Below are 27,764 nucleotides of genomic sequence, written 5' to 3'. Positions count from 1 at the left end.
GGACATTTGCCTTCCAAAAAGTTCAACTTTTGTCTCATCAGTCCACAAGGTATTTTCCCAAAACTCTTGGCAACCATTGAGATGTTTCTTAGCAAAACTGAGACAAGCCCTAATGTTCTTTTTGCTTAACAGTGGTTTGCGTCTTGGAAATCTGCCATGCAGGCCGTTTTGCCCAGTCTCTTTCTTATGGTGGAGTCGTGAACACTGACCTTAATTGAGGCAAGTGAGGCCTGCAGTTCTTTAGACGTTGTCCTGGCGTCTTTTGTGACCTCTCGGATGAGTCGTCTCTGCGCTCTTGGGGTAATTTTGGTCGGCCGGCCACTCCTGGGAAGGTTCACCACTGTTCCATGTTTTTGCCATTTGTGGATAATGGCTCTCACTGTGGTTTGCTGGAGTCCCAAAGCTTTAGAAATGGCTTTATAACCTTTACCAGACTGATAGATCTCAATTACTTCTGTTCTCATTTGTTCCTGAATTTCTTTGGATCTTGGCATGATGTCTAGCTTTTGAGGTGCTTTTGGTCTACTTCTCTGTGTCAGGCAGCTCCTATTTAAGTGATTTCTTGATTGAAACAAGTGTGGCAGTAATCAGGTCTGGGGGTGGCTACGGAAATTGAACTCAGGTGTGATACACCACAGTTAGGTTATTTTTTAACAAGGGGCAATTACTTTTTCACACAGGGCCATGTAGGTTTGGATTTTTTTTCTCCCTAAATAATAAAAACCATCATTTAAAAACTGCATTTTGTGGTTACTTGTGTTATATTTGACTAATGGTTAAATATGTTTGATGATCAGAAACATTTTGTGTGACAAACATGCAAAAAAATAAGAAATCAGGAAGGGGGCAAATAGTTTTTCACACCACTGTAATTTAGTGACATACCATGCAGTTAGATTAATCCCACCGCTGCCTCAATGACTGACACTGAGGACAACATTAAAATTGCATATTTCTTCAACTGTAAATAATAGCACTACATCTCTATATTTGTAAAGTGCCTTGGCATGATGTTTACTGCTTGTAGGTGCTGTAGAAAATGAAGGTTAATAAATGGCAAGTTCATGAGGCTCTGCTATCTAGACAGGCAATCTCTGCCCAAGCATGTGGATATTCAATATGAATAATGAAATGCAGCTTCTGCTTGATTTAGCTAAATGCATGCAAACAACAAAGACTGAAGATGATGCAAGTGACTCCCTCATGAATAATCACTCAGCAAAGCATTGCAAACAAAGCCAGGGCCCTTTCCGTGACGCAAGCATTTCCTCAAGCTACCCAGGAATGGTCAAACTCTCCCAGTTTTGAAAAGGGCTCCCCAGAGACCAATTAGCAAGGCTCTGTGAGGTGCATAGAAGGTGTCCAGAGACTGGATACACATGGACATCACAGCTGGAATATTTAGAGCTTCGTCCCTATTTACTGAACCTGAAGCTTGTTATGTAGTGACTTTAGGGATTCACTGACTGAACAAGTGATCTGCACACCTCTCCTGTAAAGGCTGTAAGAGGATCATAAGGGAGCTTTACAGATATTCACTGACCACAGAATGGAGTCCCCCCCTTTCCTGACTAATCTAGTAAATGCCATTAATTATCACCTGCATCCACTGATCACATAGTGGTCACAACTGATTTGAGCCCATGTATGGCAGTGGGCTTCATACAGCAGTTTAATCTGTACTTACTGATCACACAGACATGATACTCATGCTTGTCCGGTGAATATCATGCAGGGCCTCCTCCTGTATTCACTCATCACAGGATGGTCACCAATTTTTATGTTCATTAAAAACTGGGAGCATCATTAAGGGGCTTCACCAACATTTTCTAACCATACCACAGTGAACCATGCAGCGGCGCTACATTAGAATAAGAAAATGACTGTACTTACATTAACTGCCAACACAAAAGACGTCTTTTAACCTGTCCTGCAGAGATCACAAACATTACAAATGGTGTTACCTGTAATTAATTAACAGAGTGACCCCTGTACTGTAGGAGTAATAAGGAAGGCATTAATATTCACTGGTCACACAGTATGACCACAGTATCTGTCTGTTAAAGAAAAAGAGATTGCATTTGTTTTAATAACCGTCCACTAATGTCTCCTGAACCTGTACTGCAAACACTATAGAAGTAAAAAGAAGATTCATTAGTATTCCACAGACCACATAACAGTGACCCCCAGCATTGGTCCTAGTGGGATCACTGTTGGTGATCTTAAGGGGCTTTCATTTATATTCAGTGGCCACTTTGTAATGAGCCCTGTATATATTTTAAATAAACAACGTAAATTATAAATTAGCTTTCTTTATATTCAGTGACCACACTAACAGCAGCCCCATGACACTACTGATATTAAGAAAAGTGTTAAGTGACCAGTCAAAACAGACCCCTGTACTTTGCTCAATTAAGTTGTGGGAAAAATAAAAGCCATTCAACTGCTTTTCTGACCATTCATTTATGAATTCAGCACTTGGCCCATAGAAATAGTGGGAAATAATAATGGGCCTTGTTTACAATCAATGGATATTAATTAGAGACCCCTGCATTTGCTCTAAAGATATTGTACATACAATAAGGAGAATGCTAATTTATTTTCACTCATTTGCATCCCAGCGACTGTGCTGTGGAGACTTAGAGAAATGCTACTTTATGGTAGGTGGGGTGGTGGTCATGGGGTGGGCTCAGTTTTAGAGATTTTCTTTGCAGAAACAGGTCACAATGGCTGCTCTATTTTTCTTCTCTCACTTTTTTTTCGGTTCTTCCCACTAATCAGCTGCACTTTAGAGAGTCTCAGGCTCTCCTCTCTGTTTCAGAGCCGGATTGTTACCTCGCAATTACCATCCTCCGGGAAACACAGTGGAAGTTTCGCCCCGGGGGAACAACCTTTGAGAATATTTTCCAGCTAAAAACAGCAATGCGAGGAGTGCCTGTCTGAATATTTCATGCCTCTCTTGTGTATTCTGTCCCTGTGGCATGAAGGTGTTCATAGAAGTGACACGCAGGGGTGACAAGTGAAGTTAAGATTTGTCAGCACAAACCATCTCCCGAAGAATCACGACAAATGACTTTCTCAGTAGAGATGAGGGAACACTTTCATGAGATCTGAAATGCATTAGTGACTACATCTTGGCAAGAAACTAACCTGAGTGACCTGGTGGTCACTATGCCAGGATTTGCAAGGTGGGACCCTCTAATGGTCAGAGCTGCTTATTATTTTCTCTAGGCATATACTGCTGACTGGAGTGTTAATTTTCTTCTCAATTGTTAGCTTGCCAGAAATGTTAACAGATAAAGTTGGGCTAATTTATGTTAATCAGTTTCTAACTGCTCTATCTTTCTATGTGCTTAAACAAATCTGTGTCTTTATGTGTATACATCATGTAATTAGTAAAGTTTATAACTGCATTTTACCCATGTACATTTTATGCAAATGTCAGCTAAACTGAATTGAATTATACACTGAACTAAAGCAGTGGAGCTTAAAGTTTGTTTCAAAATGGTCCAGCATTCTTGATTGCCTATACATTGATAAACTCTTTTTAGTTTCACAATTACAGCTGGACACCATGAAGTGGCCTCAATGCTCTTCCTCGCAAGTTGAGGACTTCTCAAGCAGCTGAGATGTGTGCCAAATGAATCACATCTGAGATTCTCTCCAGTGGTCAGTATGGATTAATGCAATTAAAATGCTGAGGTCATTTGAGTATAATGAAGCTCACGTCAATATGTGAATTTTCAGAGCCAATAAACATATATATTTACTACTGAAGTTGAACTCTAATCCACAAATGGTTTTAACCTTGGATGCTCTGGCAGATTCAAAGGGTAAATATAGGTCTTAATTGTTCAAAAGGCAAAACACTACAACTAAAAAAGTGATCATATATTCTCCAGATGACCTGATGGGTCTCCAGGTGGTCAGTAGGGTTCTTAGTGTCTATAAACGTAAAACTGTTAATAGAGTGAAATCAAGGTCCATTAGTGGATCTGACCTGTGATCACTCATGTAGTCATTACAAGTCCTTGCTAAAAAAAAAAAAACCTAAAGCACAAACTATTTCAGCTATGATTAACAAGTAGTTACCATAATTACCAGGGATGGTGATCACCAACAAAAGCTTGTGGAAAATCAACATTGGTCATTTAGGGCCAAACAGGTAGTGAACAAGGGTACTCAGTTGTTTATGAGTATAATGTGTCTGAAGGACCAGAAATAAGATCTTCAAGTGGATGACAATGTAGTGTACAGTGTAAAGAGGCCTGGCTCTGTCTAATAAGCAGCTGCAGTGACTAACAGACTTGACTGAACACTAATGAATGGAATCTCAGTTCTCATATACAATCCAGTATTGACCAGCAGGGTTCTCCAATTGGTCAACATGGACTGACAGTGGCGTATAAAATGTCTAATGAAGCTAAAATGACATCTCCAAGTGGATGTTATCCAAAAGGAACATGTTACCTTTATGTGGTCACTTTGGGTCCTTTTTGGTCAAATACTAAAGGCTTACTGTGTCAATAGGCTTGGCTATGGCTATTAGGCAGTCACTCTTGTTAAAACAACCAGACTTAAGAAGTTCTGATGAACTAAACCTGGTCTCTCGGTGCCCTAATGTTGATCAGCATGGACCTTCAAAATGGTCACTGTGATCCTTAGTCCCTAAAAGTGCAGGATCTCTAAATGTGGAAATAAGACTATAGGATTGTATCAACTGGAACCTTTAAGCTGTTTACACAGATCCTCTTTGTCAAGATTCTGGAGAAGTACAGTATAAACAAGTGAATATGTACTTACTTTGTCTACCTTGGCCAGAGGTGAAGAATGCAGAGTCATGGCATGGATGCACAAAAAGACTCAATCTATGATCAGGTAGGCCTCTACCATATATCTCACCCTATACACTAAATACCTGCAATGTGTTTCAATGTGACCATTTAAGGGCTATACTTTCCAAAAGTCTCAGTGTGTTTAGATTTTATTCATAAGTAGCCAGCCTTGCCAGAGCTTGATGTAATGAGATAATAATTGCAGAGCTGGAAGGAAGCGGCAAAGGAGCCAAGCCCAGAGAACAGATGCCTGCCTTAGACATGCTCTTGTATTATTCAATCATCTGTCTCTTCCAAATATTGCTGAGCACTGCACTTCAAATCTGATGATGACACCCACCTACGGGACAGGTGACAACACAGCATCAAAGACTTTCTTAGCTGCAGCCAGGGGAAATTTGGGTTCTGCTGACACAAAGGGTTTTCCTTTTCCATCAAATGCAACTGAACAAGAAAAATGAAAACAAAAGTAAAACAATGGAAAAGCATTCCACCTCTTCTGGCACTAATGAGAGATGTTTAGGCCAGTTGGCAACTCTGCAGCCTCACAAGAGGTCACTGTGGTAATAGCAGGTTGTGCCAAACACCATCCGTGTCATTCTTTCCAATTATTGCAGCCATACTAGGACCCAGAATCACTAAAACTGGTGTTACCTCAAAGTGTCTTAGTGGCGGAGGGTCATGACCCAGAAAGATTCTTTGGGGTGTGTTGAGTTGGACTGAAGGACACTTGGGACCAGCCTACAAGTGAAGCTCAATTTTATTAGGAGAAGTGAAGTTATGATTTAACTCAGAAACATGATACAATTGAAGTCAAGAGAACAAGTAGGTGTAGGAAACTAACTTCATAAAAAAGTCCTATAGGCTTAAATAGAAGTGACTCAGAAACATAATGGCAGTGATATGAATGAATTAAGGGTGCAAGTGGAGTAAGGTTCAGCTGTGGAGCCGGGTCTAGGAGGGAACGCATCAGTCAATATTTGAACCAGAATATGACAAGACCTGTGTTGTAAACACATCAGATGTTAGTATTTGGGATAGGATTTAACCTATATAGCTATTGGTTGCAAGCATTTTGAACAGTTGTAAAAAAAGGAGACCTGTGTGGGCAGTTATCTATGCTTCAGATTTTTATATGTCTTGTCATTATCTCTGCTATGATATCTTGTGAGTGAAAGGCAGGGAGCCGTATATGCACACATACTTAATTACACACACACACACGCCACATACACACACAGTTCTCCCCCTTTCTCCCACTTTTGTCAGCATCTCTACTCACTCTGTTTAAGCAGCTGGGTGCAGAAGACATGCATCAGGAGTGTTGCTGCACCTGACAAAAATAGCATCGAGGCAAAATATAGCTGTGCAATGCATCGCAAGGCATCAATCACAGGCTCTGTGCTGCCCTTTCCTTCTGTAACCTACTTTTAAAGACCGTTAAGACACCAGGCATGCTGCAGACTTTAAACTGTTACCTTTGAAGAAAGATGAACATGAAGCACACAGTACTGCAGAACAGACATAGATAAGAGGACTACTTTCTTGCATGCAGTCAAATTCAACTCTGCATCAAATATTCAGATGACATACCAACCATGTGAAGCTCACAAAGTACCTTCACATTCTGATTGACAAAATGTCTTCATGCACTTTGTACACAAAATATTAATGCAAAGAACCGACACACAACAGATTCTTCATAGTGCTGCCTTTTCAGGGTTCACACATACTTAGAAGAGGTGCTATAACAAAACACATCATGAAGATAAACTTTCATTTATAGCACATTTTTGGTGACTGTGCGGTAACAGAGAGAGAAACCTGAAGTAAGCAGCAACGCAAAACAAGATGCACACAGGCCTATCGTAGAGATATGCTGTAATTCACGTCAGGCTCCACTAGAGGATAGTAAAAATACCTTTTTAATAAAATGCTATCAACTTAAAAGACTCCTTCAGCAGATTTAATTAACATTTTTCCAATAGTAACAATACAGCAACAACTGTGGAAATGTCATGATAGTGTCTGGGTGGGGAAAGGTCAAAAGGAAAGGTCACATGAATAAAAAAAAAAACATTAATAAACTTGCTAAATAAAATGGTAATGTGGTGCTGCTATGATTAGAGCTACTGACTCAATCTTTGTGTTTATATGCCTTCAGCTCCTTTGGTTTTCCCTTGCATCTTGCAGACATGCTAGGAAGCCTGATTGACTTTGTGTCCATGAGTGTGACGACCCTCTGAAGAATTGGAATTTAACAAGTTGCTGGGATAGGGAGAAACTGCTTGACCCTGAGCTGAATAATCAAGGTCACCTCTCACAGGTTGAAAAATAAGAAATCATGAATGCATCCAAAATTGTATTCCTAATTTATGAAAGTGAAATAATATTTACTGATCATGGCTCTGCAGAGTGCTGATGTCTTGCATGTTACTCAGTGCCATGAGTGAACTTGAAGTTAAAAAAACAATTAATAATCAATATATAATCTGTGGAACTTTATTTGCAATATTTTTATTAACTACTTTAACACTAAATTCATACATGTCAGATGTCCTAATCTTTTTACAGTAGAGTTCCATAGTTTTCTGCAGCATTAGGTGAAACACAGGAGGAACGTTACAATATGCAATTTATGCAAAACCACTTTTAGTGCTCAGAACAGCAATAGTACCTGCCATAGAGAAACCCCAAGGAAAATGACTTGATTTTCTTAATCCTCATATAACTTTCCCAAGTTTATCTTGAGAGCATCAGATCCGAGGCAGGAGGCAGATTTGAAAGGACACAAGTCCACTGCAGGGGTGACCAGACAAAATTAAAACAACCTAATTAACTTACAACACCTGGAGAAACCCCTTGTGGGGACATCATGTCAGCTTTACACAGACAATGGCCAGATTGGGAATTAAGAACGGACTACTGACACTATGAAGAAGCAAGACTCTGCAATGTTGCACAATGCTGTCCTACTTCTAATTAGCACATATGCCAAACACAATTATAAGATGTATAAAGTTGGAATGAGAATATTGTGTTATGCTACAGTATGTCAATTGTTTTCACATGACTCAGTTGTTTATTGTTTACGAACATTTCTATTTTATTAAAAACATCAGGTAACTAGATTAAGTCTCTATCATCACGTCGGCTTTTCTGTGGTTAGCAAAACTAGATGACAAAGCTGGCCAGTTACGTTTGTTTATTTTGAGCTCAGGTCAGCAAGTCACCCCTGCCGAAGCAGCGCAAGTTGTTTTGCTGGGAACACACGTGGTTCAGACTTTCATGCTAACAAGTCCTTGGTTTAAGAGCGTTTCCAAGGAAACTACTTCTTTAACTAAGAAAATATTCACGGAGGGGGAAGCAACAAAGTAAAGGAAGAAAAGTTTAGGGGGGTGGCTAGCCTCACTGCACATTTTAGTACAGTTTAGGCAGCTTTTCTCCAAGGTGAGGGAAATATGAGGTGCATGCAAGTAGTGTCAATGGAGATACCCTTTTTCTCCCCTCGTACCAAACCAAAACAACAGATTCATTTTAGAAATTTGAAGAACATCAATGTGGATGCCTTGGCCCTGGACCTTAAACTTCTTTCTACTGATCTTACCAGTTCCAGCTCTGTTCCTGACCTCGTGGATCTCTACAACCAGTCTCTGAGTAGTCTCCTGGACTTTCACGCCCCTTTAACGTCTATGTCTGTCTCATTTTCATGCTCAACACCATGGGTACACCTGCGAGCTGCGAAAAATGAAGGCGGCTGGGTGTGTCCTTGAGCAGTAGCTCAAGGCTTCTGGGTTGACTGTTCACAAACAGGCCTATAAGGAACATTGGGGGGCGTATGCAGAAGCTTTGAAGGTTGCACGGTCCAGGTTCTATTCTACCATCATTAGAAATAGCTCAAGGGATCCAAAAAAACTTTTTTCTACTATAAATCATCTTCTTAAACCTCCTTCATGTGCTCATTCCGAGGCCACTGATGAGAGCTGTAATTTGCATATTAATTTTTTCAGACAAAAGGTTTATAACATCCACTTAAACCTATCTACCATGGATATTCTGTTCCCCCCAAATGTCGACCCGCTGCCTGAGACTGTCCAGCCCCTTTGCTCCTTCTCTGTTGCCACATGGGAAGAGGTGGAGGACGCCATCAGGAAAATGAAACCGTCTACCAGTTCCCTGGACGCTTTTCCTTCAGGCCAAGATTTCTGCTATTTCTCCACTTATTACCAGGATTATAAATCAATCCCTTTTGGCTGGCCATATTCCTTCAGCACTAAAAACTGCTGTCATCAGACCTCTACTTAAAAAACCCACCCTGGATCCTGAAGTTCTGTCTAACTATATACCCATCTCTAATCTTCCATTTCTCTCTAAAGTTCTGGAAAAAATAGTTGCAGTACAACTTCATGATCATCTCAAACTGAATAACCTTTATGAAATGTTTCAGTCTGGTTTTCGCCCTGGCCATAGCACGAAACAGCCCTAGTCAGGGTCACTAATGACCTTCTGATGTCAGCAGATACTGGTTCTCCCTCTTTACTCATTCTCCTTGACCTGACAGCTGCTTTTGATACAACTGATCATAATATTCTTCTTCACCGTCTGCAATACACCATTGGACTTTCAGGAACTATTCAAAATTGGTTTACATCTTCTTTGACCGGTAGAACTGAGTATGTCGCTCTTGGCAGTGCAAAACCTCACACCCGTAATGTTACCTGTGGTGTTCCACAGGGCTCTATGTTGGGCCACATCCTTTTCATCATTTCCATGCTCCCCCCTTGGAAGTGTCATTAGCAGACATGGTCCATCTTTCCATTGTTATGCCGATGACACTCAGCTTTATTTTAGGACTATTCCCACCTCCTCTACTGCTCCTCTGCCAACATCTACACTGACTATTTGTTTAGAGAAAAAAGAGGCATGGATGAGGCTCAACTTCCTTCAACTAAACAGATCTAAAACAGAAGCCATTTTAGTTAGAACACCACACCAGCTTTGTTCTTCTACTATCACCAGTATCACTTTTTCTAATCAAAACATTCCTGTTTCTACATTTGTTACAAATTTGGGTGTTAAAATGGACTCTCAACTTACTTTTGACACCCACATTAAACATCTCTGTAAGTCATCTTTTTACCATCTCAGGAACATTGCTAAACTCCGTCCAACACTTACCCTGGCAGATGCAGAGAGGCTTGTCCATGCCTTTGTCTTGTCCAGGCTGGATTACTGTAATGCGCTCCTCATTGGGATTCCTGGCAAGAGTATCCAGAGACTCCAGTACATTCAGAACAGCGCTGCCAGGATCCTGATGAGGGTGCGAAAGCATAGCCACATCACTCCTATCTTGAAAACCCTTCACTAGCTCCCTGTACCACTTAGAATTGAGTAGAAGGTTTCCCTCCTTACCCATCAGTGCATCTATGGATCTGCTCCTCTGTATTTACAGGAACTCCTTATCCCTCATAATTCCTCACGCACCCTCCGCTCTGTGCATACCAACACTCTTCAAGTTCCCAGAACTAAGCTTAGCAGTATGGGTGATAGGGCCTTTTCTTTGGTGGCGCCGAGGCTGTGGAATTCTCTCCCTGACCACCTGAGGCCCCCACAGTCGACTGATGCTTTCAAACGAAACCTAAAAACTTATCTTTTTAGAAAGGCATTTTGCTAAATTATTTCTATAGATTATCTTGTTTGTTAATTTATTCTTATTTTGTTGCACTTTGAGATTGTTAAATATAAAGCGCAATATAAATAAAATTTATTTTTATTATTATGATTATACATAGTAAAGGAGAATATGCACCATAATGGAATATTGCACACAAACTAATTACAATAATAATGTACCAGATTCCAGAAACAATAAGAAGGCATCACACAATATTTAATTCACACTCACATTTCTATCTTTTTTCTCAGCCTGCTTTTTTCATTTATACTGATACATTAAGTTACAAAGCAGGAAACAGTACTGGATGGTCCATTCACTAGTCAGTCCCCTACTACCAGCTTACAAACAGACTGAAATGTGTGGAGCTGGTTAGAAAAGCTGTTCAGAGCTGGACTAAACAAACAGAATAAAAGATTTGTTGTTTGTGTAAACTGGGACATGTTTCAATGGTGTCTGGCTGCAGACCTCCAGTTGCAGACCCCTCTTTGGGTATTTCAGCTGCTGGACCCTGTGATGTCCTTTGGAGGCCTGTGACTGGAAGTGTAACATGAAGAGTCTTATCACAGGGCTTTCTTAAAACTGTGCCATTTAGTGGGTCCCCAGGGCTAAAACATTAGTTCAGTGGAAAGACACATACGTGCATGTAAGGGATAAACAAACATCTTTAAATAACTAAATGAATTTTGCAAATAACACCCAAAATAACAAATTAACAAGGGTATGTCCTCTATCAAAAATGATAGTTTACTATTTCTACTTTGGTACAGAAACAGAAACCTCCTTTAAATTAATTACATTGTGTATGCGTTTAACTGTAATTCTGTACATATGTAGAAATGATACATTCTCATTATCGAAGTTATACCCTCTTAATGTATGATATTAGGTTTTATTAGCAAAATATAAGTATATTAACTTATACTTGTTTATATATTTATTATCAGAATTGTAAAGTAAGGTGTATACTCATTAATTTATGATATCAGGCTTGATGAAGGTATGCTAATTTATTATCACATGAAGCAAGAGAACAAACAGGACTGATTTAGGAACATTTATGTTAGGCAGAATGCCCAGTGGGGGTCTGGTGGACTTTTGGCACTGAAACCCCTGCTGATATTGTTTCTTCTCCAGCCTTACTGGAGATGTTTTTCTGTCCTCCAAGGCCATTTGACTTTACCTTGCTTTGTTTTTACTTATTCTTTAATATTATTGCCTTATTTTAATTGTCTATCTTTTCTTGAAACTTTTTTGTCAATCTTGTGAATCACATTGAGCAACATTATTGCATGAAAACATACTACATAAATAAATGTTATTGTTATACTTAGCATCCCTATTTACCTTTACATGCCCACTCCACTAAAACAATGTTGCAGTCCTGGGGATCCACTGCACAGCATATTTTCAAGATAACTCCTGTGCCAAAACTCTCCACTTCTCACCTCCAGCCCCAGGTCCCCAAATCAAGTCACAAGGTCCTGCAGCCAGACCCTTCTTACAAATTTAGGGACACCCTGTCAGATTTGGATATTACAAATATTGTAACAGGATTCATCAAAAACCGTGTGAATTAACTGTGTGCCAGCAAAAAAACAATCTTCAAATTTCCTATTAAGAGTCCACAGATCACCAATGACATCATTCATTTTCTGAAAGAATACAGTAAACCCTTTATTTGAACTACAGTTATTGTATCAAGATATACTGTATATATGGGTATGAATTAGTTAAAGTTTACTGCTGGAGTCAAAAAGGGCTGCAAATTACCACCCCCCCCTTATTTCTCTTGGCAGTGATTTTCATCACATGGTGAGTCTGCAAACGGTCTCACTTTGGTTTACAACTGAATACATACACACATCTGACAGATCTGGCCTTTGGCAATGACATTGCACTCCTGGTAGAAACAGGTACTCCACAATCTGGCTATGAAACGGTGAAAAACTGCAGAAAGGATTTGTCTAAAGATCAATATGCAGATTGGTATGAAAGAATCGACAACACAAGTCACTATTGATTAACAGATCAAAAATGTTGATGGTTTTACTTATCTTGGCAGTGTTCTAGTAGCTGATGGCAGGATAGAAGCAGGTGTCGACTTCACAATAAGCACAGCCACTGTGACTTTCCAACATACTATATGTGCCACATCCAGTCATCAAGGACTATCAGCTCCAGATCAAAGATTACTTGGTTCAATTAATTTTTTCTACCAACTGCTGTTTACGGCAGTGAGGTTTTGAGGATCAACATGTGTCTCCCCCAACAGTTAGATTTATCCCAGCAGAGTTGTCTACTTAGGGTCATTTTTATGTCATCCGCTACAACAGGATTACTAATGAGAAAATCTTATGTAGAGCTGGTAAAAAAAAATTAAGAGGAGATTGTGAGGAAACACATATGGTACCTGGCAGACTACATCTTGGATTATCAAACCAAAGACCATCCAAAATGACAAAGCACTGGACTCCACAAGATGACAAAAGGAGACCCAGATGGCCTAAGTATAATTTCCAGCATGAACTGCAGAGAGTTGACATTAAACAGCATCAATGTTGCACATTAAACAGAATTTTCCAGAGAGTCATGATTACCTCCAGTCTGCATAGAGGATGCACTCCACACCATCCTGGTACATCTGGATAATAAAAATGGTTATTACAGAGACACTGCTCATAGACAACAGCTCAGCATTTAACAATGTTATACCAGACAAGCTGACCACTACATTACCCAACTTAGGATATAGAGCCATCTTCTGCAACTGCACTCTGGACCAATACACATCAGCATTTGCAGATGGCAACATTATATCTTCCATAGTGATCCTCAGCAAAGCATTCCAAAGGGTATTATGCTAAGTTCCCTTCTGCACTCCTTGTTCATCTTTTACAGGCTGGCCAGACACTGCTCCAAGTCAATCTTTATATCTGCTGAAGCCATCGCCATCATAGGCCTGATCACCCATAATGATAAGATTACTTACGGAGAAGAGGTCTGCCTGCTGTGGCAATGGTGCCAGGACTACAATCTCACCCTTATTGTCAGCAAAACCTAGGAGATGATTATAGACTTCAGGAAGAAGACAGCAGGCCATACACCCATCTACATCTGTGAGACTGCTGTTAAAAGGGCAAGCAGCTTTAAATGTCTTGGAATAACAATCGGCAATGAACTGAACTGGGAATGTCAGATATTAACTATTGTCCAAAAGGCTCACCAATGCCACTACTTCCTCAGACATCTGAGTAAAGCTCATATTTTTTCATTTGGTTTCATGACTTCTACTGTACACGTGCACAGTGGAGTCCGTCTTCACTAGGTGCAGCACATTCCGGTGAGGTACTTTCTCAGCTCAAAATTGTAAAGCCCTGCAGGGGGTATCGGAAAAGAATATTATCCAGCTGCCTTCTGTTCAGGACATATATAACACTTGTTGTCTTGGAAAGGCAAAAAATATAATTAGAGACCACAGCCAACCTTTACAGTTGCTTTTCTTACTACTATCTTTTGGCAAATGGTATGGGGCCATTGGCACTCACACCAACCAATTCAGGGACAGTTTTGATGCATAGACTGTAAGATTACTGAATGCTCAATCATTAAACATATGTGCACATACAACATATATATATATATATATATATATAGTCAAAAACACAAGCATGGTGAGTCTTTTATGGGGATCATGTCGAGGGTACAGCAAGGATTTCCTTTTCCCTCACTAGTCTGGAAGATGACTGACGTCACTTCTCCACCTCCAGGCCTTCCCCTGCTGATCAGGAACAGTGGAAAGCAACTTGCAACAAACTCCTTCATCATTCTGAACAATAGTCTTCAGCCTGAGCAGACAATACTCCAAAAGAAGACAACTTATTAAAAACCTATGCCAATCAGTGAAGCGCTGCAATACCTAAGTAACTTAAATTGTAGTTTTCTAATGTTACAACTTGCAATTAAATGGGGTCTTCCAATCAGAGTCCCAATTCTTTTAATAACTTGTGCACATAATCACATATTTGAAAAAATATATTGTATACAGTACAATTGTTTATATAAACTGTATATATTCAGTATATGATGCATACAATGTATGTTTTTCTGTGTGTGTTTATGTTGTTGTTACAGTATTGCTGTTAATTTATTTTGCAGAGAAATGCAAGCCATTTTATCGTACTAAGTCCCCATTGTACTATGTATTTATGACAGTAAACTTGGAACTTTGAGAGCTTAAGGCAGGGGATTGTACATCACTTTACCTCACAAAAGCAATCACTTACTGTTGCATTCTTAGGGAAAGATGTGCTCTCCTTCCTCAAATTGCCTGTGCTGCATCTGTGCTCCTCAGCCAAACTTTTGTCACACACAGAGAGACTATCCACACACCAGTCCTTAATTACAGTCACACTTACTAGGCCAAAATAAAGTAGCTAGTTAATAAAGCAGTGTACCCTTGGACTGCAAGAGAAAAGGAAAAGGTTAAAACTCCACACAAAAGACACAAGTCCGAAAACTGAACCAGGGATGGCTATACCAACTATGCTGCAACCAAAACAAAAAAAAAGTGATAAAATTCAAAATACATTTCTTCTTTTGTTGACCTCAGCTGTTGACAGCTGTAAAGTTCACGTCATCTGCTTGCGTGTTAAGGCACCTCAGAAAAGGTTAGGTCCTTTACTCTCTCACCCTCCGAGGGCATTAAACATGTCAGAGATACAGCAAAATTATTTCTATTTCTAGACAAATTAATTTTAACTTTGTATAATATCTAGTATTTAAGATTAATAGGTTTAATAAACATGATTAGAAGACAACAGAGGGCCTCATAATACTCTCTATCTAAATGAAGCTCCCTAAGAAAGTGAATTGTATGAAGGGATAAACTGTTTCCTTCTTTCTTTAAGCAATGTCATTGAAGTGTTGTTCTTAAAGTAAGAAGTACTCTGTGGAGACATATGTACCATTGAATAACTAGTTATTGGCGAATGGAGGATTTGGATGTGCTTACTATAGTCTTCTATTTCAAACATTGCTATATTAAGGGTGGAGGTTCTATGAAGTCTACCCTTTCAAGTAGGAAGCAGTATAGGCAGACATACTGCTTATGTGTAGATAACTCCTATTGGGAAAATTACAAATGGCTAGGTGATAGTGTCATAAATATAGTTTTGGAAAGCAAGGTCTTTTTTTCAACCTGTGTTGAAAATGGGTAAGAAGGTGGTCGGTCACACATCTTATTTAGGTACCAGATGTCACTTCTAGCATCCACCTTTCAATTGACATAGATCTTGCTGTTCACTTTGCAACATGATTTTTAGGAAAGTCTTTTTAATTTTTGATTTGGTAATGCAGTTGGCATACCACATTTATAATTTTTAACATATGGAAGAGACACTGAAATATTTTTAGAGGAAATAAGTGGTGGCTTCTCTTCAAGCTCAAATTCAACTTTATTGTTACTTGTATGCAGAATGTAATTCTTATTTGAATGCCTGATCTACATGTTCAAATGTTGAGGATGCACTATTTTAAACATCATACTGGGACATTCACCTTACATTGTGGATTCCATATGAGGTCTGGCTTGATAATTTAATGTTCTTTACAGAGTGGGAAATTATTGGATGTATGATGGGTCTGTAGCCTTTGTAAATAAGCAGCTACACAGTATAAGAGAAACATGAGTAGTAGCACATGAGCCCAGAGCTGACTGTGAAAACTGACTTTGTTTCCTGACCCACAAGTTCTGCACTGGAGTGAATCTTGTACAGCAGGAGCTACTAGGTGTATTTTTAGCTTGTTGTCTCTTATTTGCTGAACAGCAGCCTCGACCCAGAACTGATTTAGAGGAGACTGGATGTGAAACTGAAGTGCTAGGATTTAAAATTCCATTTTAAACATAAGGCTACTGAGTGCGGAATTAAGAGGATATTTATTGACAAACGCACATCAGCAATGAGATGAAAATTGGACAGAATTCATTAAGAGAAAAACATAGTGCAGGTGAAGAAGGGGAAATTTTGTGGTGGTACTGAACTGAACAGCTATGTTAAGCACCCTGCTTCTTTGACAAGGGAGTTATAGACAAGCCCACAGTGTGGTAAGTTCACAGTCTTATTCCTATACGAATTATGTCCTTAAAACTTAGTCAGTTCTTCCGATTTTACTTCACATTTAATCAGTTGAAATGCAATTAATGACCTAAAATGGTGAAAAAGTAAGCAGTAAAAAGCACAAAAACTGAGGGGTTCTTAAATGTTTGACTGGTAGTGTACCATTATTTTTAAAATAAATCATCCTAAGCCACCTCGTATCTTCAATAGTGTGCTACGGAAAAATGTAATGGTTCAAAAGTCACTGAGAATTTGGTAACATTGTTTAAGTGTTATTAGTGATTTTAAAATCGTATCATGTATTTCCTCCTTCATGAACTTTCATCACACTTAATCTTTGGTTCATGTATGGTATGAAGACCGTCAAGATTTTCACATAAACTGTTGCTTCATCTTTACAGCTGTCTAGGAAATATAACTGCAAACTATTTTTTCTACTTGATTCCTATTAGAAATGTATTAATTTTACTAAACCCAAGAAAACAATCTTTCCCACTTGTAAAAACATTACAAGGGAACGCTTCCACAAATAAAGGTCATGATCTTAATAACAGACTAATCAATGCTAGTAAGAGCTACACTACAGGAAAGAAGTTACATTTACATTAAAATACCAAATTGAAAGCAGATGAAATAAATTAATACATTTTAAAACTGTGCACAATATTAATTTCCCAAAAATGAATCCATAATTGAACATAGCCCATAAGAAATATAGCCAAGCTCCAGCAGCCTCCTATAACCACACTTTCTGGCTAGATCTGACTAGAATTACAGTTGTACTGTTTTTTTTTTTTTTTGGACACTCTCAGGGTCTCAGTAGATTGTCTTCCACTTGCTGCTCTTTTGGAGTTAAGCATAAATTAATCCTGCTTTGATTATTGGTGAATCTGACACGGACTTCATGGATACATTGGTAGCACAATCCTTAAAAGTATTCCATCTTGTCAAGGCACAGAGATGTGCTTCATTATCTGAAGTCAGAAAATATGTAATGCATTCAGAAAGCCATTTACTCTCCAAAGAGTGGAAGTTTTCCTTGGACACAGGAAGTTGCTTTCAACCACCAGACCTGATATAATGTTCTTTATACTTCCTGGTTTTTCTTTACCAGCATGAGTGATAACATAAATATGTAAAAGTGTGTAAAATTCTGAAAATTCTATATACTTGCAATGTTTTAACACTATATTATAAAGCTCTCCAAGGAATCAATTATTACTTCATAGCTCAGCACTGGGGATGGGGAAGTTAATGTGACTGTTCAATGAAATAATGGACAGATAGCTTTACTCGGAGATTTTAAGAACAGGCTAAGCCTTCGCTTGCTGCAGTTAAATCTGCTACATTTAACATAGACTTCTATCTCTTTCTCCCTGCAGATCAACAAATGAGATACCCAAGGCACAGTGTAATCAAGACGTCCATCATTCAGTAACATACGCAGACATATAAAGTGAAACTTATAAAGTTTTGTCCATTTCGCAAAGCACCAAATTGTTTTAATTCTACATTTTGCTTTTTTTCCTTTCCTAGACACACAAATCAGAAGGAATTCTACTTTTCCTGATTAAATAAGGCATGAAAAGGCTGCCTTTGTCTCACGTGGAAATGTCAAAGATGCACTTTTTAGTGATTCCATATTAAATACTCAACAGTACACTTACTTTTGAGTCATAATTTAATGAATATACCACATTTACCACTAGAATGCCATCCCAAGTTATGTAAAGAGCACTCACTTACCTTCCAGGCAGGAGAGAATGGTGTCTGCTTCACCTTCCAGTTCATTTTCAGCACTGAAGGCTTATTTTATTTCTGAGTACACTTAGCTTAGTCAAGCCACCACATTCCCAGGCTTAACCCCCAAACATAAATGCCCAGTCCCAATTCAAAGATATACTGTCAAGTGCCAGGGAAGCAAGATCACTTCCAGGGAGTCACTAAGATTTGGATGAGCCAGTTGCTCAAACCCTTACCACCAGAGAAGCAGCAGGGGGATTACTAGAGAAGCTGAAGTGGATGGTGAAAGAGAAGCACCTCTTGAAGAACACTCTCACAAATTGGTGCTTAACATGCCAGGAAATGAAAAAAGGCGCCACACTAAAATCACCAATCACATTTTATTGCCAAACAAAAGGAGAAATTAAACACAGAAACAAGCAGCAGCTGCGGTGGCGGTAGAGGTAAACATAGCAAAAAAGAAACACAGGCACATTGATCAGTAACTGGGTTTCTGAACAGGATTAGAATTATTCTTCACAAGGACCCAAAATGCAGCACTGGTAATGTGTAGAAATCACCAAAGGCAGAGGCTCTCAAACTCATATAGCACTGGTCAGCTAAAAACAAGCTGGAAAAGTGTAAAGGGACTAACAACTGGTTGTAAACAGCTAGACACCTACTCTTTTTGGATTGCAAAAGTGGGCTGACCCTAATATTGATGGCCATTTACCAATGAATATGGTATATTTATGGAACTTTAATGAAGGAGGGTAGGAGGAGCATCACATAGGGTCTGTGGAGGGTTAGGAGATGTATATTGCTGGCACTTTTCTTCTATAGAGACATTGTGGTGGAATGCAATTTGAAAGTGTTATTGTCACTTCCCAGCTGACACTAACATCAGCATTCTGGTAAATTGTACCCTCAATACAAGTGATACTAATTCACTATTAGTCCCAGGGGGCTGTCCAGCGTCCAAGAAAAATACTGTCATGGGAGGATACTACAGGGCAGAGAGAGAGTAACATGCTGGTAATGGTGATGTAAAGTTTTTAAGTAATGGCAAAGGAAGGCAGCCATTAGAGGGTATTTTACTAAGCGGGCCCAACATTTATTCTGTGTGCACAAATGTAAGGTCGATGCCAAGACAGATGACACGTGGCAGGATATAGCTACTATTGCGAATAAATGCAAAGAATTGTATGACACCAAACTGGTGATGTATGTATCTTGATTAGAAATGGCACAAGAAACGATACTTTGATACTAATTTGGTACCAAAGGTCTGAAAACTGAATGGTCTCACCTCTTGTACAGTATCAGTAATAACGAAAAATTCGGTATTATGATCATGCGTGACTGCAAGTAGACCAATTACTTCAGAAGGCACAATAATACATAGCAATAAAGTGAGTAAAAACTACATATAAAAATTACTCAAAGTGTTTGTTTGGCTTGTTTGCACCAACAATGGCATAAGTTGCTCCATTTGTCAACACCAAAATTAAATTTTATTTAGTGTTTCAATGCTTGGATAGACAAGGGACATTTCCCTATTAATATGATATGTACTGTGCTAACAGGGGTGTGTAATCATTAGCAGGACTAAAAACAACAGCATATTTGACTGCAAGATATGAATCTGCAGACACTAAATTTGTGTTATTAGTTTGGCTTTCAAATACAAGCTATATCTCATAAGTGAAAGCACACATCATATTATATGAATAATAAATACATTGAAGAATTTAATACTGTCTCACATTTATACATTTTTTGAGTACAGTTAAAGACAGTTCAAACAATTTTCTAATTTTGAATTTGTATACAGGGATAAACAATAAAAAAATAAGAAACCTTAAAAGCATCAAAACAATGGCTATTTAACAGGAGATCTCAAATAAAGGATTAATGGTAAGCTAACAAGTTTAATTTCACACAAGAATCTTTCAAGTTAGGACAAATATTAAAACAAAATGGGACAGATGTGGAAGATTAAAGCACCACGAGTTTCGGACATTTGAAATTTGAATTAATTTAATTTGTCCTTTAAATGTTTCTCTTCAGTAATATTTTTTAACCAGCTAATGACACAAATATAAAATATCACAGTAGCAAATAAGACAAACTTAACAGAATGGTTCATTAACAAAACCAGGCTTTGTTACCATGTTGTTACAAAACCAGCTTTAAAGAGTTTCTTTAAATGGAAATATCCTGAATTATCTTGGAATTCAATAATTCAATTATACATATATAATAATGTTTGAATTTTTATATTTAGCATTGATTTTAAACAGCAGTTTCTAGCTACTGGACAGAAAATGTCAAAATAAATTTAAAATGTGCACTTGCTAAGATAAATCCAGTAGTTCATGAGGATACTATTCTTTATAAACGCTATACTGAAATACTCCCAAGATTATAAACCTCATCCATTATTAAACTGGGGGGATTCCCACCTCAGCCACACATTAAAGCTCAAACCCTGCATTTTATTTTGAAATTTGTGAATGCTAATACTTGTTTATTTAAATGAGAGTTGGGTAATAACTTAATGGATATAACAGATTTTTAAAGCTGTTGTTAACTGTTTGCATTTATATATTTTATACTGTATTAAAGAAAATTGCACAGTATTGTTCATTTCAGTAATAGAGGTGCTTTAATAAAAAACCATCAAATAGGATGTTTGTTTTTGTAGTGAGCGTTGAACACAAAAATTCTGGCATCATGACATCACTAACCTAACTTACTAAGAGTAGAGTACAGCTGACTGATCAGCATAACTACATTCAGGGGCTATCCACACAGCCACCTTTTATACAACTCTTAAACATAAACCTTGAACACCTTACCAACTAGGGTTCAACTGCTTGCCAAATCATAATATGTTCCCAGGGTAAATTACATCTCAAGACATTGTATGTTATGCAATTATTTCCATTTTTTTATAATTTCATAGTGTTGGAAACTGCAACCACAACTTTGTTGTTTGCAGTCCAACACCATATTGAAATTTGCTACAATTCCCATGAACAATTCATAACATTAAGTATGACTAAAGTGAGAAGTGTTGAAGTTTATACACATCAGAAGGCTGACGTTACTCGTTTAATATAGAATTCTTTGAAAGTAATGTTGCAGCTAGCTGTTCTACAGATGTTAGAAAATCTGTGGAAAAAAATTCTAACCATTTTTGTAACGTTACACAGGTCACTCTAAATGACTTTGGTAATATGATATAAGTAAAGCAAGGCACTACATTTGTTTGGACATTTCCCCAAGACCAGTGTGTACAATGGCCAGATACAAGTCCCTGACTACATGTTGTAGTTGTAGACAGCAAGCAAATATCTTCCCTCCAATCAATTTGAGCACATTTTAGAGAATGTAATCAATGTGCAAAACTCCATGCAGAAGAGCACATTTCAATAAGGTTGCAAGACTACCATTAGACCCACATTAGCTACATACTCTTAAATATTGATGAGTGAAAAAAATAACTTTATATTTATTATATTGTGGACGAATGCTTGTTCCCATACAGATTATTTTAGATCTAGAATGGCCTGAGCTATCACTGACAGTTTCAGGTGTTAATGATTTCTGCTGTCACATAAACTACCTAAACTTTCCATTCTTCCACCCAGCAGGCATCTATTTCTGTTACAGTGCAAACTAAATATTAGAAATATGTCATATTCATACTTATTTAAAAATACAATGAAATATATATTGGAGTGAGAGAGAAAAAAAACATCATAGGAGATAAAGTACAACTACTAAGTGTCGAAAAGTGGTATTATACTTAACACAGATAACCTATTAAGATGACCGATTTACTCAAATCAAGTCAATGATGCTTCTATTGTATATAATACTTTTGAAGCGTGTAAGAATAATTGGTGGAGATTGAGCCTGCACATCAATAATGTTTAGAGCCTTCTGGTCCAATGTGATCCTGAACTGAATTTAAATTATTTGTAAATGATTTAATCTATTATACACAAAACCTTTTTTTTTGTTTTGTTCTTTTTTTCAACATTTATAGGAATAAAGCCCCAGAAAGTGACTAGGCACATTAAGTGTGAAAAGTTAATTTTATAGATTAAATGAGCACCTTCATTATTTTACATGAATTTTATAGACTGAATCTACAACTTTATTATTTTACATAGTATTTTCCAAAGTGAGTAGTATCTGTACTTGCTGTCAGCAGATGGGTTCAAACTAAATCTAACAATAATTTGAACAAAAGAGAGCCTCCGCCTTTCTGCTTGAGTCCTTGTTTGAGTTCAGGATTTGAACAGCATACACTAAGTTTTCATTTTGCAGTTAATGAAGCATTTTGGAATCATTTAGTTTAATGAATTCAAAGATGAAGACAGAGGCACAGCAGTTCCACACAGTAACAGTGTGGTAGATTAAAGTTGCAGCATTCCTTTTACCATTCAGTCTTTAATAGCTAGAAATAGCAGACCTATAAGTTGTAACTGGTGCAGCCACCTTGCAGGAAACAGCAGGTGTATTGGAATCCAATGGTAAAACACCAGTTAAATATACAAGGCAATGAAGAGCACATAAAGGCTCAGGTGATGTGGGATGTGTCTCAAATACTACCAGAGTGTGCATCTACAATTAAAACTGTACTTTAAATCATTAATTTAAAACCTTTTGGCTAGAGCACCTGGGAGCTTTGACTGGTAGGTCAAAGCCAAACAACATACAATAAGGAACATTGCAACTTTAATGCAATGTGGAATTAAATGCATCACAGTAAAATAATTTGACAGGTTTTAGCAGAACACAAAGCAAAGCAAGAGGAAACACTTTACAAGATAATGTACAACAGAATTAAACTGTAGGCACAAACAAGCATTCATACTTTGGATGCATGACTGTTAATAGGGCACTAACTTTTTTACAGTACATAATTTTTTTTTAAACAGAATTTCTCACATGTATTTCAGTTAATATTGCCAGCTTTTAATTTGAACTCCCAATAATGAAATATGTACTTTTTTTATTTGAACTAAGCAAAGACTGAACTTATTGTTTAAATTAGATTTTTACTACATACAATCGAGAAATGCATAGCATTGCATAAGTACAGTGTAACATAAAATGATGCCACCCTACAGCAGTCAAGAGTAGAGTTGTTGATTTCTTGTTCATTAGTTTCACTTTGTCTGTAGGTGTGTATGTGTGTGTGTGTGCCCCATTATGGAAGGCATTTCATCTAAGGTAGGTTTCCACTGACTATTACCAAGTTTCCTACAAACCTTTCACTGGACACATAAGCCATCTTATTGGTAAATAATTCACCCAGTTCCTACTGTGAGACAGCAAGGTACGCATTACATCGCACATCCACTAACTCCTGAATAATTTAGGCAACTTACACGTCTTTTCTTGTATGCTGAAGAGAAAATGGAACATCTGATCAGATATCCACATAGCGAAGGGAAAAAAAGTACAAACTCCAAACAAACATTGGATATCAGACTGTAGGAGTTACAGCATCATTTTGCTTATGTAAGTATCATGTAAAATATATAAAAAACACATGTTGTTATCTATCAAAGATATATAAATTTGATATACTGTCTTTTCAAAAGTTATAAAGTTCTGTTTGAGGTAAACCATTACTATGTTTTATACTATGTGTATCTTATAGACTACCTACACATGATATACAAAGCACAGAGTGTTTTCACTTAAATGCTGAAATACATATCTGAAATCACCTAGTGGAAATTATGGGGAATGGCACTCAAAATTTAAAGCACAAGAATAAAATCTAAATAAAATTTCACTTTACGATGCTACCATCTTTCAAAAACATTTCAAGTAGACTGGGACAATTCTACTACTAGCTTAAAAAACAAGTTTAAGGAATTAATTCAGTCATCTCAATTGCAATATTTCTTACATTCTCATTCCTAAAGCTGGGACCTGGTTAAAGGCTGCCATGTACAAAGTTCAGCTTACAATTTCCATTTTCTATATATCCTTACTGAAAGGGTTTTAATGGTATCTACAGTATTCATTCATTTCACTACAAATGTAATTTCTATTGTATATCAGACTTACACAGAGCTTTAGATTTTGTATATGAAACAAACAAGGTAATGCCATAATAAACTTAAAGCAGTCAGTGGACATCTTTTAAATGACAAAAGAATATCTCACTGCCCTGATATGCAGCATTTTCTGAGTGGAGTTTGCACATTTTTCCCAACATGCATGGGCTTTTCCTGAGGGTTCTATTCAAGAAGATTTTCTATCCAAATCAAAAAATGTATGCATTAAGTCGAATGGCAAACAAATTTGTTAGATTATTTATATAAGTGAAGGATCCCCACCCAGAGCCAGTTGCTTCTGATGATATCAGGAGAGGCTCAGATTCTTCTATATTATAGAGTACGTGGGTTCAGGAAATGTATGACTTTATGGACTTTAGCCACATGTTAATATGGTACTTATGCAATGCTGTTTTGCAAATAGTTTCTACGAGGTGCTTTGAAGGCCTTGACACCAGGCAGCAGTCATGCATTATACTATAAATTAAACTTGAATTTTGAAAGGCACACTATTGAGCAATATTCAAATTGCATTTTGGGAACCCACAGTACCACTTAAACCCCTGAAGAATTTTGCATTGTATCAAAATGCATTCACATAATCTGCATCTCGAAAATTGGAGCTGAAAAGGTCAAATATGTACTACTTTTTTCAAGTGAAATATACTAAGTGTGCCAAAATAAGTAGCATTTGCTATACAGTATTTCTCTTAGGTGCTCCTTTTAAGGACCATCAAGCTGGCTTTTGTTCTCGCTTGGCCTTTACTTCATTGCAAGCAACAAACAGCGCAAAGCAGAGAAAACACATTTAGCAATGCAGTCTGCAACAAAGGAAAGTTTTTACTCTACCGTGCTGTCTGCATCGCCTGCACCAAGGCCTGGGGGCTCATCCTGGTCTTCTTCAGGAGCTTCATCATCATAATAGTCATCTTCAACGTGCCTTACTCCAGCAATCTCATGTTGGTCATCTCCTGCTCCATCTTCTGCTCCTGTACCTGCTGCTGCTCCATCCTGGGCACTCTGGTCTCCCCCTTCCTGACCCTCGCCAGCACCTGCCTGATCACCTTGGGTCTGGTCAATTCCCTCAATGCCTTCACCACCAGACCTGCCAGCTCTTGACTGCTCTTCCAGGGCCCTTCGAAGCCTTTCAAGTTCATCCAAACTAATTCCATGCAACTGGGTAGCATCATCACCTTTATCAAAAGTGGTCTGTGTGCCCCAAGATATTCTGCCATCCCCACCATCCTCAAAAGATGCCCTCTGAGAGCCACGGTGCCTCAGAGATGCACGTTCTAAATGGTGGGCTTGTTGATCCAGGCCAGCTTGGCTGTCATGTAGGGCATCTTTGTCATCCTCAAGCTCACTCCCACTGAAGTCATGGTCAGCTCCATCCCTCTGACCAAGCACAGACTTCTCCAGTAGTTCAGCAAGGTCATCATCACCATGCCAACGCCTCTCAAATGAGATATCATCACCAAAGGTTGTGTCTTCACCTTCAGTCAAGTGGTGCCCTGCAGCAAACCCTTCAAGGTCCTCACTAGAGGCTGCCACTAATCCACGACCTTCTGACAAGCGGTGCCCTGCAGCAAATCCTTCAAGGTCCTCACTAGAGGCTGCCACTAATCCACGACCTTCCATCAAGTGGTGCCCTGCAGCAAACCCTTCAAGGTCTTCACTAGAGGCTGCCACCAACCCATGATGACGTTGTATATCATGGGAGTCATCAAACTGCCCAGAAGCAAAGAAGTCAGAATGTAGATGGTCCCTAAATAAGAGAAAATTTGGAAAAACATAATTAGAAGTGTGGAAAGGAAAAAAGTAAGAAAGAAAGAACGTTAGCATTTCAAATTTTTCTCATGGTTCAAAAGAGAGGTGTACTCTAGCTGAACAGAGCCATACATGGCTGTACATCATACATCAGCTGTTAACCTACTCAAGTGCCACGGGAGTATAGCAGTTTCTTGAAAGGTCTGTAAAAAGGTGGTCTCCAAACATGAAAACAGAATCCGATGCACAAGAAGTGCCATGACAATCAGCTCCAGCTGCTCAAGTAAAAAAAAAACAGCAGAATGTGAAGAAGCTCTCCAAAAACCGAAGAATATGAAGAAGCTCCATGCTCTTCTTAAAACTCTTAGTAGGCAATTCTGTGGAACTGTTTTTGTGTAAAGGAAAGACCAAGTTATTGGAATGGGAAAATATTTCATAAACTTAGTTCCTACATTTGGTGTGAAACACTGAGCTTTGTTGTCACCAAACCCTTATTTTACATCCCATTTTCTATGCAGTAGGCAAACATACAGAAATACTGTATTTATGCAATGCTTCTGACAGCTCCACCAGTCTAGAGACAATAGCTTTGTCTGGAAATGTTCAACAAGGGGAACATTTTGTCAGCATTATTAGTAGTTCATTTCTACTAGCCCTTGTGCAGAATAACTAGATTAACATGAGTGTTTTGACCGCCCTTCACCCTCATTTGCATACAGCAAATTACATGGATTTCACTCCACGGTTTAATTTATACTGTTAACATTTCAAGCTTGGGACTGCAATGTTGTTTTAGAATGTGGTTTGTGAGGCAATTTATTAAACTACCAGTCTCTGCTGGTAAAAAGAATGTAATTTATGAATTACATGTTAAATTACAACCCTTCCATATCTCACATTTACTGGCTTATGCCTTTCTAGCTTTATCTTGTACATTCTAAAAAGGACTGAACAGGTAGCTTATTTCCTTGAGTAGACTCTAACTACAGTCATGACTCGGTTAACAATGTCTCCATCTAACGGTGCTGTGCTTTCATGACGGAGCTTCCATTAAGATACAATAAATGAAACGACACACAGGCCACAGACACGGCATATTATATCCAAAGTCAGAATGGCAAAAATGACATAAGACACAGGCACGCCCTAGTCCTTAATATACATCAACATGCTTAACAAGAAATTGATCAATAGTACTTTGGTTAGAACCATATGCCAACATTAATCAAGTCATGACTGTATATAAAAGACAATATGAATGATAAAGGCATCAAATAAAATCCTTAGGATTACATCAAGTAAACAAGTATAGTCCACACTAAATATCCTAATGAAATATTACATTAAATATATATGTGTACAACGAACACAAAAACAATTTATTCAGCGTAAACCAGTTCATAAATCTCTATTCACTTAAGTTTGGTAAAATATTCATTTTTAACTATGGTCTGCTTGCTAGCTTATTTCGTATACCTTTACCTCTTTACAGCAACAGCTAGAATCCACCCTATGCAATACCTCTAAAATTTTAAACACTTATATAAATCTCACTTCT

The 27,764-nt window shown here is 38.1% G+C and overlaps 1 protein-coding gene across 2 annotated transcripts in view; it reads right to left on the bottom strand.

Annotated features, from left to right (window-relative positions):
• Positions 1 to 27,764, bottom strand: part of LOC120535959 (midasin-like) — a 114,416-nt gene that overhangs the window by 44,905 nt on the left and 41,747 nt on the right. For both annotated transcript variants that reach the window (XM_039764191.1, XM_039764190.1), the window contains exon 5: positions 25,289 to 26,204. In XM_039764191.1, the coding sequence (XP_039620125.1) occupies positions 25,289 to 26,204 (916 nt within the window). The remainder of the gene's footprint in view (positions 1 to 25,288; positions 26,205 to 27,764) is intronic.

This window comes from Polypterus senegalus, chromosome 9, assembly GCF_016835505.1.
Source record: "Polypterus senegalus isolate Bchr_013 chromosome 9, ASM1683550v1, whole genome shotgun sequence".
Lineage (NCBI taxonomy): Eukaryota > Metazoa > Chordata > Cladistia > Polypteriformes > Polypteridae > Polypterus > Polypterus senegalus.
The sequence above is the reverse complement of the archived record's forward strand: the minus strand, read 5'-3'. Positions and strand labels throughout refer to the sequence as shown.